Raw genomic sequence first — 18,811 nt, forward strand, 5'->3', positions numbered from 1 at the left:
CGTGGAGGTTAAGGGGAAAGTGGGTTGACGAATATTACTGGGAGAACCACTCGGGGGGCGTTGGTAAATCAGTCAGTCAGAGAAGCAGTCAGCTGTCATATCCATCTGTCTGATCTTATTATTCTCTCTTACCCAAAGCAACATACAAGCGGGAGCAGACATTTTCAATTATTCAATTATTTTACAATTAATTGTGGCATATTTGATTAACTGTGTTGGACTCTTTGACGGGGATACAACTCAAGGTGGTTTAATTTCCTGAAGAAAATGTTGCACTGCTCTGTGCTGAAACACAAAATTGACTGAGGTCTTAGTGGTGGTCAAAATCTAGTGAAAGGAGTTCACATGGTTTAAAGTGGACCCGCTGAAGAGCAGTTAAAGTGTGACTGTAGTGAACTACATACAGGGAGCAGCGGTAGTTTAAAAAAAATGGTGTTATCATGGTTTAGCATTGTGTGTGTGTGTGTGTGTGTGGTGTGACGTCAGAAGTATCAAGTTAATGGATTCAACCCTGAGGTGACAGGTAGGAACACTGACGTTGAACGTTGCTTGGCCAAGCAACACCAAAGGGTGATTTTAATCCTCTGTATGTTTAGTAAAGTCTCCTTTCGGCATCAAACTGACGTCATGTTTCTGCAGATCACCCACACAGCGTACCCCCCCCCCCCCCCCTCCCCAACCCGTTCACATGTAAATCAGTCTGGCACGGGTTGATGTGAGCATCAATCTGTCCAGCACAATAGTTTCCCCGCACATGGAATGTGTGTGTGTGTGGCTGTGTGTAATGTGTGTAAAAAGATCTTTATCTTAAGAAGTAACGTCAATCTAATCCGTGATATGCGTGTGTGTGTCTCCATAGCGACCCCAGCCCAACCAATCAGAGGTTGAACAAGAATGTGAACAACGACGTGGCTCTTCGCTTATACAACCTGACCGTTCTCACCAGACACATCAGGACATACTACCAGGTATGCACACACACAAATCACAACGGCAGCATGCATGGCTCAAACAGCAAGATTTCAATTAGTCTAGATCAGTGGTTCTCAACTGGTGGGTCGCGGGCCGTTGCATAGGAAAATGTTTTTTTTTTAAAAGTGATTTTATTTTGAAGGGACTTTTTGTAATGCAGCGGAGTGTCGTTTTTTTGCCGGCGCCGCAAAGACAGCCGCTAGCACCCTGAGGGCTGATGACTAACCGCTAGCTAGGGGTGATGGTGGGTCCCGGAGCCAGACCAGTTGAGAACCACTGGTCTAGATGTCATTTTTTAGTTTAAACCCTCTCCCTACCCCCCAAGCGTTAAGTCCCAACTCAGTCAACCTAATCTTAAACTTCATGAATACCCACATATTAGACATTCACATTCAGCATGGTAAACAAAATATAAAAACCGATGGGACTCCCTACCTTTAAGTGGTCAGATCAAAATGTGTGTCCTTTCCTCATTTTTTATATTCCTTTTGTCCAAAATGGTCCACTGATCCAAGGACCCAGATCAGTCTTTTTGTGAAATTTGTGAAAGTTGTCCAGTGAAGTCCTTTCTATTCGCTGTCTGAAAACTACACTCAAACTGGCACAGGCGATATTAGAGATATTTTCCCTACCAACTAAGTTTTCCCTCTGCATACTTTTGGGTTTGTTGGATTGGATTTTAGGAGGACAGGGAGAGGTGTTGTTACGTTTTCAGCTTGTAAGTTTTGAAGTGTGGAACGGGGTTTTTCCAGACTCACATTCCTGTTGCCAAACTGTCTGTCTGTGTGTGTGTGTGTGTGTGCGTGTGTGCGTGTGTGTGGCTGTGCATGATGGGACGTATCGCTAATACTATTACTCAGTATAGATCAGTTTTGAACTTACTGGCCAATCATGGTTTTTGTTTACTTGCTTGACAACTAGTAGTCTGCAGCGGTCAATGGGAGCAGGAAGTAACACAGGGTGGTCAAATGATTGGAAACAAATCTCACAGCTCAGTGTGAGACATTGAGTTCCTCTGATATAACACATTGACATCAAATGTTACACCTTCTTGTTTTATTATGTCATGATTGAATGCTTTAATAAAGGGCCGCTTCAGAAGGGTTTGCTCCTGTTTATGAAGGACAAATGTGTTCATCTTGCCTTCACAGCTATTTCAGCACTATACATTCTAATAGTGGATGTTGTTACAGTGTAAGAAACGTATTCTAGGAAACATACAGCTGCAAGATCACCAACAAATTGTGTCAGTCACAGATTTGCTAAACGAGTGACCGCAGAGGCTCACACATACATAGTACTAGTGCAATGGGATGACGGGTGGATTTGGGGTGCTAGTTGAGTTACGTGTGTTTTTTTGTGGCGGGGGAGGGGGGTGTATTTTCATTAGGGCTTAGACAGTGTATAATCCAGAAAGTTTTTCCAACGTCAAAGCAGTACTCATCGCTGTGTATCATTGGCAACACTTCTCTCTGTGGCACAGTGACCCGAGTCGTTCCAAATGATTGCTACTACTATTTTTCTTATCTTATTGACGTTTGTGTATGTATTAGGTGAATACGGTGTGCATTACGTGATCTGGTGTTTTCATAATCCATCCACATGAGTAGAGCTGCTTCACTCACAGGTGCACATTGGGGTTCCGTCTCCATCAATGTCAGCCATGACGGTTTTTGTCTTGAAGGATGGATTAATGAAGTACTTTTAATGAGCCTAAAAAGCTGTGATAAAGCACAGAACTCGTTTTGGATCACAGAACTGTATCCTTTGGTCAAGACAACGTCTTTGAATCTCAAGGGCCCTTTCTACGCTTGATTTGAGATTGCAAGAGGAAAGTTCTTAACAGAACAGATGGAGCACCGAGGGCCAATCTGATCTGGTCCCCCAAAACCACTTGGCAAAGTGGTGCGGGCGGGGGCCACAAATCTCCTGACGCGTAAAACTACTAATGCATTGTGTGGGTAGAGATACCTCTCTAGAGTAGAGCGTGCAACATCCTGGGGGATTTGGTTTGCCTTCAATGCGCCCGGTAGATGACCTAGTTTTATTTAGATTTCTTCTTTTAAAATCAGTCAGTCCCACCGGTTATACACATTTTGTATGTGACCGCCTATGGGTTGAGTATGTCACAGAAAACGGTAAAACACAAGTCATGTGACGCTGATCAGACAACAATCAAGGCCACATCTGCTGCAACAGTGCGCGGGTGCGTCCGCTTATGGTGATGTGGGTCATTCTGAGCAGTGTGGGGTTAATCTGTCCATGATAGTTAATCTCTAACCACGTTCAAACACCCCAGCCTACACACACGCGTGCATACACCTCACATTACAACTTGAAGTCAATGAGTTATGAACCCAAGAACACCATTTTGTCCAGGATCAGCCACTACCACTCACACATAAACACACACACACACACACGTTTCTATCCAGCTGTTCATAGGGGGCCAGGCGTTGGCTTTCTCCTAATTACATGATGTCTCAGCAGACACCCGGCTGATCCAGTAACTCCTCCCAGTCGTGTGTGTGTGTGTGAGAGAGATGAGGGGGTGTCCCTTCTGTTCGGCCTCTATTGTACAAAGCCCAGTAACCTGATCTTATGCTGGGTTGTCTCTTTATTGCTGGGATAAGTAACCCACTCCTTGTTTGACAGAAAATCAATCAAAGGCGTTTTAGACAGTAATATTTCAACTTATTGGTGCATCACGTCAAATGCATGGATTAGAATTTTCAATGTTTTAATCATGGTAGAAGGAAAATGACAAATTCTTACTGCCAGGAGAAGCTGCACCTAGACCCTTGTTAATATCTTTCTAATTAAACGGCTCTTAATTCATTTATATTTTCTGAAACTGAAATTGGATCATAAGAGGTCATTGAGGAATTTCATCTGGACCCCAAAAAAGATCATATTGGCTTTGCTGGAATCCAAAATTAAACTTGTGATTGTTTGTGCAATGTTCTTGTTCAAGTAGCTCTGCAGTTCGTGTAAAATGAAATAAAAATTGCAATCCAGACTTCAGTGTGTCAGGCAGCTGATGACAAAAGCCAGGACATAAGTGGTGTGAGAAGTTACTGACTGAATCTGTGACAACGTGTGTTAGAAGTTACCGACTGAATCTGTGACAACGTGTGTTAGAAGTTACCGACTGAATCTGTGACAACGTGTGTGAGAAGTTACCGACTGAATCTGTGACAACGTGTGTGAGAAGTTACCGACTGAATCTGTGACAACGTTTGTGAGAAGTTACCGACTGAATCTGTGACAACGTGTGTTAGAAGTTACCGACTGAATCTGTGACAACGTTTGTGAGAAGTTACTGACTGAATCTGTGACAACGTGTGTTAGAAGTTACCGACTGAATCTGTGACAACGTGTGTGAGAAGTTACCGACTGAATCTGTGACAACGTGTGTGAGAAGTTACCGACTGAATCTGTGACAACGTGTGTGAGAAGTTACCGACTGAATCTGTGACAACGTTTGTGAGAAGTTACCGACTGAATCTGTGACAACGTGTGTTAGAAGTTACCGACTGAATCTGTGACAACGTTTGTGAGAAGTTACCGACTGAATCTGTGACAACGTGTGTGAGAAGTTACCGACTGAATCTGTGACAACGTGTGTGAGAAGTTACCGACTGAACCTGTGACAACGTGTGTGAGAAGTTACCGACTGAATCTGTGACAACGTTTGTGAGAAGTTACCGACTGAATCTGTGACAACGTGTGTTAGAAGTTACCGACTGAATCTGTGACAACGTTTGTGAGAAGTTACCGACTGAATCTGTGACAACGTTTGTGAGAAGTTACCGACTGAATCTGTGACAACGTGTGTTAGAAGTTACCGACTGAATCTGTGACAACGTTTGTGAGAAGTTACCGACTGAATCTGTGACAACGTTTGTGAGAAGTTACCGACTGAATCTGTGACAACGTGTGTGAGAAGTTACCGACTGAATCTGTGACAACGTGTGTTAGAAGTTACCGACTGAATCTGTGACAACGTTTGTGAGAAGTTACCGACTGAATCTGTGACAACGTTTGTGAGAAGTTACCGACTGAATCTGTGACAACGTGTGTTAGAAGTTACCGACTGAATCTGTGACAACGTTTGTGAGAAGTTACCGACTGAATCTGTGACAACGTTTGTGAGAAGTTACCGACTGAATCTGTGACAACGTGTGTGAGAAGTTACCGACTGAATCTGTGACAACGTGTGTGAGAAGTTACCGACTGAATCTGTGACAACGTGTGTTAGAAGTTACCGACTGAATCTGTGACAACGTGTGTGAGAAGTTACCGACTGAATCTGTGACAACGTGTGTTAGAAGTTACCGACTGAATCTGTGACAACGTTTGTGAGAAGTTACCGACTGAATCTGTGACAACGTGTGTGAGAAGTTACCGACTGAATCTGTGACAACGTGTGTGAGAAGTTACCGACTGAATCTGTGACAACGTGTGTGAGAAGTTACCGACTGAATCTGTGACAACGTTTGTGAGAAGTTACCGACTGAATCTGTGACAACGTGTGTGAGAAGTTACCGACTGAATCTGTGACAACGTGTGTGAGAAGTTACCGACTGAATCTGTGACAACGTGTGTGAGAAGTTACCGACTGAATCTGTGACAACGTGTGTGAGAAGTTACCGACTGAATCTGTGACAACGTGTGTGAGAAGTTACCGACTGAATCTGTGACAACGTGTGTGAGAAGTTACCGACTGAATCTGTGACAACGTGTGTGAGAAGTTACCGACTGAATCTGTGACAACGTGTGTGAGAAGTTACCGACTGAATCTGTGACAACGTTTGTGAGAAGTTACCGACTGAATCTGTGACAACGTTTGTGAGAAGTTACCGACTGAATCTGTGACAACGTGTGTGAGAAGTTACCGACTGAATCTGTGACAACGTTTGTGAGAAGTTACCGACTGAATCTGTGACAACGTTTGTGAGAAGTTACCGACTGAATCTGTGACAACGTTTGTGAGAAGTTACCGACTGAATCTGTGACAACGTGTGTGAGAAGTTACCGACTGAATCTGTGACAACGTGTGTGAGAAGTTACCGACTGAATCTGTGACAACGTGTGTGAGAAGTTACCGACTGAATCTGTGACAACGTGTGTGAGAAGTTACCGACTGAATCTGTGACAACGTTTGTGAGAAGTTACCGACTGAATCTGTGACAACGTGTGTGAGAAGTTACCGACTGAATCTGTGACAACGTTTGTGAGAAGTTACCGACTGAATCTGTGACAACGTGTGTGAGAAGTTACCGACTGAATCTGTGACAAAGCCCTCTGCATGCAGAGAGGGGCTTCTTGTAAAAGACGCTTTGTTGTTGAGAAGTAACCTAAGCAGAGCTCTCCCCTCCTCTCTCCTTTCCTCACTTGACGTCACTCCTCCTTGGTAACCGTGGGAACGGCCGAACAAAGCCCAGAAAGTAGATAGGATGTTTTGAACTCCATGTCCTGTGACCTGCTTTGTACGCATTCACACCCTGTGAAATTTAGTGTGTTAGTGCAAATCCCTCTGCCTGTATGTGTGCTCGTGCTGCTGACCCTGGTCAAAGTCATCAACGTTTTATTGACCCTATCTAGCGTATGTGTGTGTGTGTGTGTGTGTGCGGGTGGGGCTGAAGATTTAATGTAGAATAACAGCACACCTAAGCTTGTTTTTAAAGTGATGAACTAGAACTGTTGATAAGTTTGAAATTGTTCTAAATACCATCAAGTTTTTTAGAGCACAGCTCTGACTAGTTAGCTAACATCAGCTAACCACTATTACTACAGACAGTTTTATTCAAAAAGGAACATGATGGTCAAAGACCTGCATCCATCAATGTTTTCTAATTGGCATCAATAGCACACAATGTTCTCTCTCTCTCTCTCTCTGATCTATAGATATTCTCCCGCAGCAATTTACCCAGCTTAATCTCACACTTAAAACTGACAAGGGATCAATAGCGCCTGCTACATGACCCATATTGGTGCATTTCCACCGAGCCGTACGGTTAGTCTCTCTCTCTCACTCACTCACTCACACCAGGAATGTGAGTCTGGAAAAATGGCCTGGATCCATGGCCCACTAACACACACTGGGCTCACATGTCTAATCCCAGATCAATAACATGGGGATGTGACTTTACCTGAGCTGCTGGGTTCTGACCTTAGTTATAAAGCTGTTGTATAGGGAAGGTGGCCTTGTTAGAATCTGCCGCTATATAGAAAATAAAACCTTTGAGACCTTTGTGGGAAACACTGATCTCACCAATGAGGTCAGAGAAAAGTCTGTTATGTTGTTTCAAGTGTAGCTTGGATTGACGGTTGACACTGTAGAGTGATCAACTTTTACCCTAGTCATTTTGGGCTTATTTCTTATCCAGCTTTCAGAGGAATGGTTTGTAAATTGTATCTTTGGATGGATTGAAAAACCAAGAACATGTCATGCAAAATATCCCCTCCCTCGCCCCTGCTAGAGTTTATTAAGTGTAGTTTGTATTTATCGTCGATCTCCATCTGCAGTCTGTCTGGATGAAACAAGAAAAAGAAAAAGCCTCCCGACTGAAGGTGGGTTGACATCTGGTTGTGTGTGTGAGCGACAGAGGGAGACTCCATGGTCTCCCATTACCTCCTGGTGTATTATGGTCCAGTGTAACAGTATCTGCAGGTAGCTCGACGCCGGCGCCCTCAAAGCTGTGACGGGGGTGTAAGCCGATGCGTATATTCCCCGCGGTTAGCAGATGGCACTCCAGACCAGAGCTCTGTTTCTCTGATCGTGAAGTCGTGACATCGACCATAATATACACAGGCACATTATGTGTGAGTGGGGTTATAATGCTTATGTTTTCCCTATAGTGCGTTTTATTCCAACCCGCCCCTCCCTGCTGACAGTAACTTCCTTCATCCCAACACCCTGACCTCACACACACACACACACACACACACACACTTCCCTTCTTCTCAGCTAGGGGTCATCAGTTCGTCTCCTCCCATGTGCCCTTTCTGTATACCTAATGTCTTCCTTTCTGACGTTATTCCCCTGTCATGTTTCCTCATCGCTAAACAACTGGCTTTAACCATCAAATGAAATGTTTTGATAAAGACTGCCCCTCTGAGTTCACTGGAATAAGTGTTTTCATTTGCCTAAACCTCCCTCTTCCTGTCTGGACAATCAGGTGTGTTTTGGCGAACAACAGAGGCTATTCTGGAATGGAAAGCATTCCCTCCTAGAGGGAACAGACACACACACACACACACACACACACACACACACACACACAGACTCTTTTATCGACAGCAGGGTGTTTCCTGTTGGCTGGTCGCCTATGTACACACTCACACAAACATGTAGGTTCACAAGTCTGGGTCAGTCGGTTTTGGTGATTGTTCGGTGATTTCTTTCTTCTTGCTTCATCAAAGTTTGTCCGACAATTGTGCATTTTCATAACTGGAATGACTGGTTTCTTATAGAAATCCCAACAACATAATGAAGGTAATCTAGAAACGCGTAGTGATGTATATGCATTCTTATTGATATATGATAAATATGACCCAAGTTGTAAACACGTGTTGTTGTTGTTGTACATTTCTGCTACCATGGGGGTCTGTGGGGATGGACAGTACCTGTTCGGCTCAAAGATTATTGAATTAGTTTTCATTCTCAAATACGGAGATTGGCCTGAAACAAATGAATCCTTTAGGTTCTCTAATACATTCATTTTGTGCTTTTGAGTTTACGACTGTGGGGAGGGAGGTGGGGGGGGGGCGTGACCGTGACTCAGTGGAGAATGTGATCAGCAGTTCAATCCCTGGTTCCGCTAGTGTCCATGTCGGTGTGTCCTTGGGCGAGATTCTGAACCCCAACATGGCTCCCGTAGCAGCTACCGATGGACAGGGGTCTCTGAGTGCTAGCTCCTGTCATCAGTCTATGAATTGGTGAATGATGACAAAGCCCTTTCAGTGTTCAGAAGACTAGAAAAGAGAAATACATGTACAGTCTATCTACCATTTCCCATTTGCTAATGTAGTGGATGTTTTTCACTGTCTAATCAACCCCTGCCCCCATCCTCTGTGTTGCAGGAGACCTTACAGCAGTTAATAGTCATGCCCCTTCCTAACATCCTATGCATCGCCAAAGATCCCATATCAGGTAATAAACACTCCCACACACACCTCAGTGTCTGAGGGAACAAACACAGTGCGGTTCCTATACAACCGGTACCTGCCGGACCGAAACGCAATGCAGATTTTGGTGCTTTGTTTCAGTGCCTTTTTTAAAATGAAATTAAATGATTAATATTCATCAAATTCCAATGAACTAATGTATACACTTGTATACACTGGCTCTTACAGAGGGATAACACTAGAAAAAAAACGTTCAGATATTGTAAGTGTGTATTTATATTTACAGTACTATTTAAACAGTTAATTTATTTTTCAATTTGAATAAAAAAACTGTTTGACTTTGACTCTTATTCACCATTTCCCTCATTGTGACTTTTCTTGTTGTCGTGGCTGCTTGGATTTGTGGTTTTTGTTAATATGCATTCTAATACACAGTGCGTCTTTGTGTTGTGTTTCCACCAGCTAACAGCATGGAGCAGCTGAAAAGACTTTTGTTGCTGATACTAGGCTGTGCTGTCCAGGTAACACGTGCACACGCATACACAAGCCCAAACACAGCAGCTTACCGGCTGGAAGTGTATTTTTTTTCTATTTAGTTTTGCATGTCTGAGCAAAGCGGCGCCTACTGACGAGGTACAGGGTGGGACGGCAGGATCCCAGTCGAGTCACATGGAGCCCCATCAATAGCACTAATAACCATTAGTGCTATGTAATAAATTTCTCTTGGCTCAGAACCCACCAAAGGCTTTTTTGTTTTTTTTTGTTTCTCCCGTCATCATTCCCACCTTCCTACTTTCCCCTCCCTCTTTTTGTCTCCCTCCCTATCTGTACTGGTTCTACTGGTTTCCGGGAAAGAGGCCATGAGGGAGTGATGAATGGAGAGAATGGGAGGGAGAGTCAGATAAAGCCACGTGCAAAAAACAATGTCAATGTCGTACAAAATAATCACTTTTCCATCTCAGGCAGGGGTCCTATTAATGTTTATATAACAAGCTTGAATCCCTCACCACATGTACTGAAATTTCCATAATCCTCCAATCTGTTGGCAACAAGGAAACATTAAGGAGCACAGTTTCAAATGATTTTGCTCTTTTCGTTCCCTGCTGTGTGTGTGTCAGTGTGAGCGTAAGGAGGAGATGATAGAGAAGATCAAGCTGCTGGACATTGAGACCCAAGCTGCCATCGTCTCTCACATCCAGGAGGTCAGTAGAGCGCCACCACGCAGACGTGATCATAGTAGAAGTCCCAATATTTCTTTTGATGGTTTTGCCCAAGCGCCACTGAATTTCTCATTCAATATGAAAACATGACTCATGAAAATATATGTATACATGTAGATATTGCGCCCATGGCTTCTGAACTACTTTTACAAATGTGCACCATTAGTTTAAATCAGTTTTTCCTTCCCGAATGTGAGTATCTGCTGGTTGTCTTGCTCACTACAGACTCACTATGTTTGATCTCATTTAAATGGAAACATGAATAAATCAAATGAATGACTGATGCCAAGTACTATAACGTTTTTTTGACTGCTTAACCCAACTTCAGAGCGATTGATATTATTATTTTAGATCAGTTTGTCTATAGCCTTGGAGCTTAGCTACTAAAAAAACAAAGACTACTTGTATCAGCTCAACAATCAGCATCTGTTTCAACAACAACAAAAACGTGATGGGGAATCTCTAAAAGTTATATTTGCTTGTTTTTTTCCTGCTGATCAAACGTGTGACTCAAAACCAATGATACAATCCGTGACACCTTTGTTATCCGTCTATCCATCTCTATGCAGCATGAAAGAGTCCAACATCAAAGACAATAAGCGCTCAGTCAGAAGTAATCACCTTAAAGAAATGTGATGTTTACTAAAGCTCCTTTTGACTCAGTCCTTACTCGCCGTGTGGATAAGCATTGTCCTGAGGTCTCCAACTGTATGAAAACAGTCAAGCCAAATTACAGCAGTAACGAGTTTAAAGACAATGCGAGTCGAAATATTGTCACTTGGGTATTAACGTTAGTACGGATTTGTTTTCATCTTGTCTGTCCGCCAGGTGACCCACAACCAGCTGAATGTTCTGGACCTGTCCTGGCTGGAGGAAGGATCGGAGCTGGACCAAGAAGAGCTGGAACCTCTGTCCCGCAACATGGCTGCTTCGTTACAGCAACTGATCGACCAGAGAGACAAAGCCAGTGAGGTACTGAGACTCTCACACATCAACGTATTATGTATATAGGGAAAAAGAAAGAAAGATAGATTTGAGCAGTAAAACAGTTCTCAAATCACAGAAACCATGCTCAGTTCATTGACTATCTATTTCATGAATTGAAATAAAATGTAATTAACGTATGAAACACTTTCCCAAAAGCCCAGGAGTGTTAAAAAAACTTTTTTGACACATGACACGTGTTTCCGCTGTGTCACATGGCTTCCCAGTTGCGCTGATGAGCACAGAGTTTTGATACGAAATAGTAATTGATAATTAATTGGATTTCAAGAAATATAATTATGCTAAGCTAAGACTTGGTTATTTTTCCTGATGGAATTTTTCTTGTCCAGGTGATTGTGGATTTGACCCAAGAGCGGGACTACCTATCCAGTCAACAGCCCCAGGAAGGTTGCAGGAACCTGGGCATGAGCAGCCCAGTGCGTGGGAAGACTTCTGAAATAGTGGGAGTAAATAACAGTGGATCGTCTGCGGCTGGGACCGGGCTCACCAAAGAGGAGAAGCAGCATCTGTCCGTGGAGCTCGTTGACACCAAAGCCAAGCTCCGCAGATACAGACAAGAGCTGTGAGTGTGGATCACATGACCACTTGTAACGGGAAAGGTGTCGCTCATAGGGGCGACCCCGTGTGGCTGAAGCAGTAAACTGTTACACACCAGTCCAAAAGGTTTCTGTGGGTAGCACTGTGGTGAAACTCCAGCAGCTGAAAGCCATTATACATCCAAACAGCTTATTATGCTGTCTAGTTCTGATACATGTGCAATGTAATCACATAGTTGGATCCATCTATTTGCCGGGAAACTATACACTGCAGAATAGAGTGTCTGCAAATAGCTATATTAAAGACTTGCAGTAAGTCTACAGTGTGTTTCTACACTTCTCAATTACCATACATTTTTATATAGGCAGGGCTGATTAAACAACATAATTACTGTGTGTGTGTGTGTGTGTGTGTGTGTGTGTGTGTGTGTGTGTGTGTGTGTGTGTGTGTGTGTGTGCGTGTGTGTGTGCGTGTGCGTGTGCGTGTGCGCGTGTGCAGGGAGGAGAAGACCGAGCAACTGATGGATTCAAAACATGAAGTGGAGCGTTTGGATCAGGAATTACAGCGACAGAAACAAGAGGTCAGGACCTGTTTATCACCTATAGTGTGTGTATGTATGTAAATAAAAAAAGGCCGTTCTCAGTCAATAGGTTAATGGTAGACGGTTTTCTGCATTATACGCTCTGCCTCCTCATATTCAGCCCTTATTTCCCCAGGATGACCTAAACCTGTCCCTATCCTGCCAATCTATTCAAAATATTTGATTTGTGAATTTGCATCGCTTCAGGTATGAATAGTTACATAAAACATTTCTTTATGTAAACTAAAAAGAATTAAATTGTTTTCTATTTGAAAATCAGCCTAATAATACCTACGAACACCCTGCTGTGCTGATCACCTGTCAATCATAGGGCTAACAAAAAGTCAAAAACAATTCACTCTCACCGAAACACACCCACAATTCAGAGTCACAAATTAACCTAACCCCCCAGAACATGTCTTTGGACCGTGGGAGGAAGCCTGAGAGAACCAATGCAGACACATGGAGAACATGCAGACTCCACATATAAAGAAAGGCTACTGGGTGGATTTGGACCCAGAACCTTCTTGCTGTGAGGCGACAGCACCCGTGTGCCACCCCATGAGAGCTTTTAGCTAGTTATTTTTTGGGGGGGGAAAATCCCAATCATTCTGCCTTTTTTTTAAGGTGAATTACCTGACCTTTCCTCTTTATGATCCCCCCCCACTCCTCCCCTTAGAACCAGTCGTTGTCATGTGAGGCTCGTTCGGTCCGAGTGTACCGGGACGAAGTGGACTCACTGAGAGAAAAAGCTGCCCGGGTGGATCGCTTGGAGACTGAACTGACCAGGTGTAAAGAGAAGCTCAATGATATCCACTTCTACAAGACCAGAATGGAGGTACACACTTAACCAACATGTAGCAGCTCTCCTGTGAAGATTCTATATATTGGGTATACGATCATCCATTGGGAATGTTCCCAATGTTCCTTTGTTTTGGAAAGTTTAGCAGTCCTGTGTGTGTGTGTGTGTGTGTGTGTGGGGTTGTACAGGAGCTTCGCGAGGACAACCTGACTCTCATGGAGACGAAGGTGCTGTTGGAGGAGCAGCTCTCCACCTCCAGGGGGCGTTGTGATAAACTGCACACGCTGGAGAAAGACAACCTGTTACTTCGAGCTAAAATACACGACCTGGAAATGGTATGGCACTGTCGTCATCCGCGTATGTATGAGCCATGGTGGACGATCAGCCTTTTTAAACGATCGGATCTGGTGTGTTGTGCAGGAGAGGGACGGTGAACGTCGGCGGTTGGAGGAGCTGGTGGAAGAGAACATGCTGCTGGAGATCGGACAGAAACAGAGTATGAACGAGTCGGCTCATTTGGGCTGGGAGCTGGAGCAGCTGACCAAGAACCACGACAACCCTAACACAGACAGTAAGACACACTGTTCCATTTCTGTGCCCCCACAGGTTCTTACCATATTCTGTCAAACCAAATTATTTTTCCCTCTGCCGCAGCTCGAAAGTCGTTGGTCCATGAGCTGAATGAGTGTGTTTCCAGTCGGGTGTTGAAGCTGGAGAAGGAGAACCGGGAGCTTCAGGCCTCCATAGACGGACTGAAAGAGGACAACCAGCTCCTGCAGGAGCAGCAACTCCACAGCCAGGAGCAAGATAGGGAGAACCAAGGCCTCAGCAAGAAGGTAGGACACATCCGTTCTTTAACTATTACATGTTAGCCATTTGCATTTACTAACAACTACAGTGGGTTTATTTTGTTTCTTTGTTAGTTGGACCGTCTCCAGGGTTTATTGGACCAGGAGAGACTGACCAATCAGGACATGGAGTCTCTGGGAGAGGAACTATTGAAGGAAAAACAGGGTCTGGAGCGAGAGATGTATACCCTGAGAGCAGAGAAAGACAGACAGGTAGTCAACACACACAGACTAAGACGGCGCTAATGTCACCATAAGAGACCAGAATGCATTGCATGGTTCACACTATGTCTTACTCTTCCTGTCCGATCAGATCACAGAGTTAGAGAGTGAGAAGCAGCACCTCTCGGACGCCGTGGCGTCCCTGCAGGAGCGCGCTCAGTCAAACAACGAGGCCAGGGTTCGCGAGGTGGAAACAGAGAACCGCCTTCTGCACCAGAGCATCACGGACACCAGCTCCCGATTGGCTAGCTTAGAAACCCAACTCAAAGTATCCAGTGAGGATGCAGAGAGACTGAGGGAGAAGGCGGGGCGCTGTGAGGAGGTGGAGCGGGAGGCGGCGAGGCTGGAGAGGAGCAGGGACGCCCTGAGCAGAGAGGTAGTAACACAAAGGGAAAATATATATATATATATATATATATATATTGCACATTATATTATGTATTGGTAAAAGTGAAATGACTTAATACAGAAATGAAAAAATAAAACATACTTCCCTGTTTTGCTTCTAGGTGGCTTCTCTGCGTGCATGCAGCGAGCGGTCCGAAGCTTTGGAGAAGCAGATAACCTCCCTGGAGCAGGAGGTGCACAGGCTGAAGCGGGAGGCAGAGGAGGCCCAGAGGGAGCAGCAGCGATTGGGGAAGTACGAGGCGGACAACAGCCTGCTGTCGAAGGAAAACCTGGATTTGCGCTGCTCCCTGGAAAACCTGCGCGCCTCGTCTACTCGCCTGGCCACCCTCCAGGAGGAGCATAAGGAGGCACAGAGAGAGGTGCAGGATCTGCAGAGGAGGCTTGAAGAGACCCAAGAGGAGGCACAAGGAGAAAGGAAGAGGGCAGAGAGGCTTGAGCTAAACGTGGCAGCCCAGAACCAGGAGAAGCATCGCTTGGAAGAGGAAGTACAGAGATGCAAAGAGGAGAGGGAAGACGAGGAGAGACAAAGGCAGGACACCCAGGCCAGAGAGGAGGAACTGAGAAGGGAAGTAAGTGAGCTGAAGGAAGAGCGGAGAAGGAGGGAGGAAGTTGAAGAGGACAGGAGGAAGCTTCAATTGGACTTGGAGCAGTCAGAGAAGAGCAGGAAGTACCTGGAGAAGGAGAGTTGGAGGATCAGAACGCTGCTGGAGGGGAAAGAGACAGAGCTGGAGGAGAAAGCCAGGAAATTGACCACTGTGAAGAAAGAGGGCGTGGCTCTGGGTAAGGAAGTGGATAGGCTGAAAGAGGTGTCAGTCAAAGCCAAGGAGTTGGAGAGGGAGAACAAGGAGCTGCAGAAACAGGCGACTATCGACAAGAGGACTCTGGCCACTCTGAGAGAGGTGAGAGGACAGAGTCTGTCGAACATAATTCATTTCTCAAATATTAAAAAAGCTTCCCCCCCCAGCTGTAAAGTAAAATAATAAATAAAACAAATCTCACCCAGTGCCGCTCATCTGATCAAAAGCTCTAGAACAGCTAACATCCTGTGGTTAAGTTGTATTCCAAAATATATGTGACGAAAGAAATACTAGTTGGTTTAAGTGCAGATCTTTTGACCGGAAAGAAAACTGTGATGTCAAACAGCTCAGTGTGGGTCATTTCTTATGATCTACAGTTTCCTTTTCTTTAACCTAATGCGCGTTGTACTGTCTGTGTGGAAATGTCAATGCGTATGGGTTTCCTAGCTGTAGCTCATGTATCTTTGTGTGTGTAGGAGTTGGTGTCCGAGAAGCTGAGTGTTCAGCAGAAGAGCGTTGAGTTAGAGAGACTCAATCAAGAACTGGAGAAGATCGGGCTCCACAAAGAAAAACAATTACAGCAGGAGCACGCTCTGGAGGACAGGTAGTTAAGCTCGAATTTGCTGCTACTGAGGTGCCATGCTAGACCTGCTAATCAGATCATACTGATTTAACGCGCACATGATGGGATGGGTCGTTGATGGGCTGATTTCTTTTTTGTGTACGGCAGCAAGTACAAGCTGCTGGAGTCTCGGCTGGAGGAGACGGTCCAACAGACGATGAAGATTAAAGAGGAGAAAATATCCTCTCTGGAGAAGAAATTGGAAGAGAGCCACACACTAAACACTACGCTACATGCTAAGCTAACCTCCGTAAGCACATTGATTTGAAAATCTCCTAGTAATTAGTTTTTCTTTTGTAGGGTGTGTTACAATTTGTTTTTGTTTTTTCAGGGGGAAGAAAACCACAACTACCAGCAGTGCTCGGGGGGCAACCAGGGTCAAGGGTCAGCCACTATTGAACTGCTCCGAATCAAAGATCATCTCATTGATGTTGAAAAGAATGTAAGATTTTTACTTATTGTATTTTTTGTGTGTACCTATATTTAATGATCTTTTGGATTTTTCTCATATCTTTAATTTGTTTAAGTCACATTTCCTACTCAATTAATAAGCATTATTCATTATATTCGTTATCTGTTCAATTATTGAACCAACAGGCTCAACAGGGCCTCTTTTTCACCACTTACAGTTGGTGAGTTATTAATTGTTCTGTTGTCACTACTTTCCCAAGAATTCCTCCCTGCAGACAGAGAGCAGTCTACTGAGGGTGCAGCTCAAACAGCTGGAGAACCAGAACACGTCTCTTAACAACCAGATGTTGGGGCAGCAGCGACACACCACCACCCTGCAGGAGCAGAACGCTGCCTTACATACGCAGACTGCAAAACTACAGGTACTCAATGTGCAATTCAGCTTTCACCTAGTGTTGTCTTTGTACAACGGAGCCTATAAGTGACTGTGTCTAAAGAATTATTGTAAGACTGACATCACTGTTTTTAAAGTTCTGCTTGTTTTCTGTGTTTCAGGTGGAGAACTCCACGCTCTCCTCCCAGAGTGCATCGCTCATGGCCCAAAATGCTGTGCTGCAGGGCCAAGTCACCGCCTTGGAGTCGGAGATGGAGTCGTGGCAGAGGCAACGCGAGGAGGCATGGCGAGCCAGAGAGAGCGTGCTCAGTGACCACGAGCGCCTGCTGAGCGTGCACGAGAGGCAAGCGCACGAGTACGAGCAGCTCATCAGTCAGCACGCTGCGCTTAAGGGCAAGCAGAGGGCGATGGAGAGCGAGCACCGCACACTGCACAGCAAGTAAGTGATGACATCCAAACCTCACTGCTACCGTTGTAGAGGTCGACGGTCTGTAGCTGCAGAAGCCTCTGAAAACACTTTTCAGTGTGCAACATTTGGTCATTAACCCTTTAATGAATGGATTTAGTCCTCAGTTAAAGTCACAATGAAATGCCCTCATCTTTAGCTTCTGTAACAAACCATGGATTGCTGGTGGTTTTTAGGGCCACCATACTGAGCCCATACTCCTACTCACCAAAATGTTGATGTAATATTCTGCTAGAGACTATTTGAACAACACGCCATATTTTCCACCAGCTCCCATTACAGAAGGTCCTGGTTCGAAACGCTTCATTTTCTGAAGTTATTGATAGGATAATGAGGAAATTATTAATTAGCTGGAATTGAAGTGGAGCGATCCAGGGGAGAGAAGATGTATCACTCTGCAGAAGTTGGTGAGACTACCGTTCTAAAATATATCCCCGGATGGGCCCTGACAGCGATGGGACATTTCAGTATCAAACTGCATGGACCTAGTACAGAAGTCCAGGTTTATACGGAGGATAACTTCACAAGCTACAAATGTTAATGAAAGAAGGAAGGTGGATTTGATCGTAGATTAATACACTTACTTGACTACACTATTGGTTAACATTAAATTACTTAAGTAGTAGTTAAGTAGAAACAGGACTGACGAGGTTCAACTAGCAGAATAAATGGCTGTCAGTTTTTCAGTTTGGCATCTCTTCACAGCTACTGTGGTCTGGTCTCAGAGGAAGAAAGTAGGCGCTGTATCAAAAGTTGATGTGAACGGTAGAACAAAACACAGCTTTGCTCAAGTTGTAATCACATCAATATCAATATGTCCCTCTGCAGGCATTGTACTTTGCTGCAGCAGAAGGAGAAATGGGAGGAGCAGGAGAAGCACGGTCGGAGGGAGAAGGAGGAACTGAACCAGGAGATCCAAAAGAGTTGTCTTCTACAACAAGAGAATCTACAGCTCAAAACAGAAGTGGGCAGGTACTGTGATAAAAGTTGTTCTCTTTGAGAAGGTCTGCAGATTGTGTGAGCTACTTTTTCACATTCAATGTATGACTTAAGGTATTACCTAACGTAGACGGTCAATACACACAGGAGCAAAGCAATGTGTTGCCCAAAAGAGTAAATATAAATATTTTAAATATTTTTGTCCTTTAAAAGTAGTAGAAAAGAGGGCTTCCTCAGTATTTCCCTCGAGTGGGCCTTCTCTTATGTCTCTAAAATATGTTTATTGACAGCATTACTTTGCTTTGCTTTCGTACTGTTTCTCTAAACCAGTGACATCATGACCAACCTTCTCGTCATACACTGACTGGACAAGCACGTCATGCAACATGATGTACAAAGATCCCAACCACAACTTGGGGCAGACTGCTCGTTATTATGAAACTACCTGAATAGAT

At 44.4% G+C, this 18,811-nt stretch overlaps 1 protein-coding gene across 1 annotated transcript in view; it reads left to right on the forward strand.

Moving 5' to 3' along the window:
• The window catches only part of ccdc88c (coiled-coil domain containing 88C), a 34,996-nt gene that overhangs the window by 2,724 nt on the left and 13,461 nt on the right, over window positions 1–18,811 (forward strand). Inside the window, exons 3-22 of the mRNA XM_037485930.2 lie at window positions 860–968; window positions 9,061–9,130; window positions 9,568–9,626; window positions 10,224–10,307; window positions 11,154–11,297; window positions 11,660–11,892; window positions 12,366–12,447; window positions 13,127–13,285; window positions 13,438–13,584; window positions 13,670–13,820; window positions 13,904–14,085; window positions 14,173–14,310; window positions 14,411–14,695; window positions 14,829–15,626; window positions 16,001–16,128; window positions 16,255–16,396; window positions 16,478–16,588; window positions 16,818–16,979; window positions 17,113–17,390; window positions 18,246–18,389. Of these exons, the coding sequence (XP_037341827.2) occupies window positions 860–968; window positions 9,061–9,130; window positions 9,568–9,626; window positions 10,224–10,307; window positions 11,154–11,297; window positions 11,660–11,892; window positions 12,366–12,447; window positions 13,127–13,285; window positions 13,438–13,584; window positions 13,670–13,820; window positions 13,904–14,085; window positions 14,173–14,310; window positions 14,411–14,695; window positions 14,829–15,626; window positions 16,001–16,128; window positions 16,255–16,396; window positions 16,478–16,588; window positions 16,818–16,979; window positions 17,113–17,390; window positions 18,246–18,389 (3,606 nt within the window). The remainder of the gene's footprint in view (window positions 1–859; window positions 969–9,060; window positions 9,131–9,567; window positions 9,627–10,223; window positions 10,308–11,153; window positions 11,298–11,659; window positions 11,893–12,365; window positions 12,448–13,126; window positions 13,286–13,437; window positions 13,585–13,669; window positions 13,821–13,903; window positions 14,086–14,172; window positions 14,311–14,410; window positions 14,696–14,828; window positions 15,627–16,000; window positions 16,129–16,254; window positions 16,397–16,477; window positions 16,589–16,817; window positions 16,980–17,112; window positions 17,391–18,245; window positions 18,390–18,811) is intronic.

This window comes from Pungitius pungitius, chromosome 14 (genome assembly GCF_949316345.1).
Source record: "Pungitius pungitius chromosome 14, fPunPun2.1, whole genome shotgun sequence".
NCBI lineage: Eukaryota > Metazoa > Chordata > Actinopteri > Perciformes > Gasterosteidae > Pungitius > Pungitius pungitius.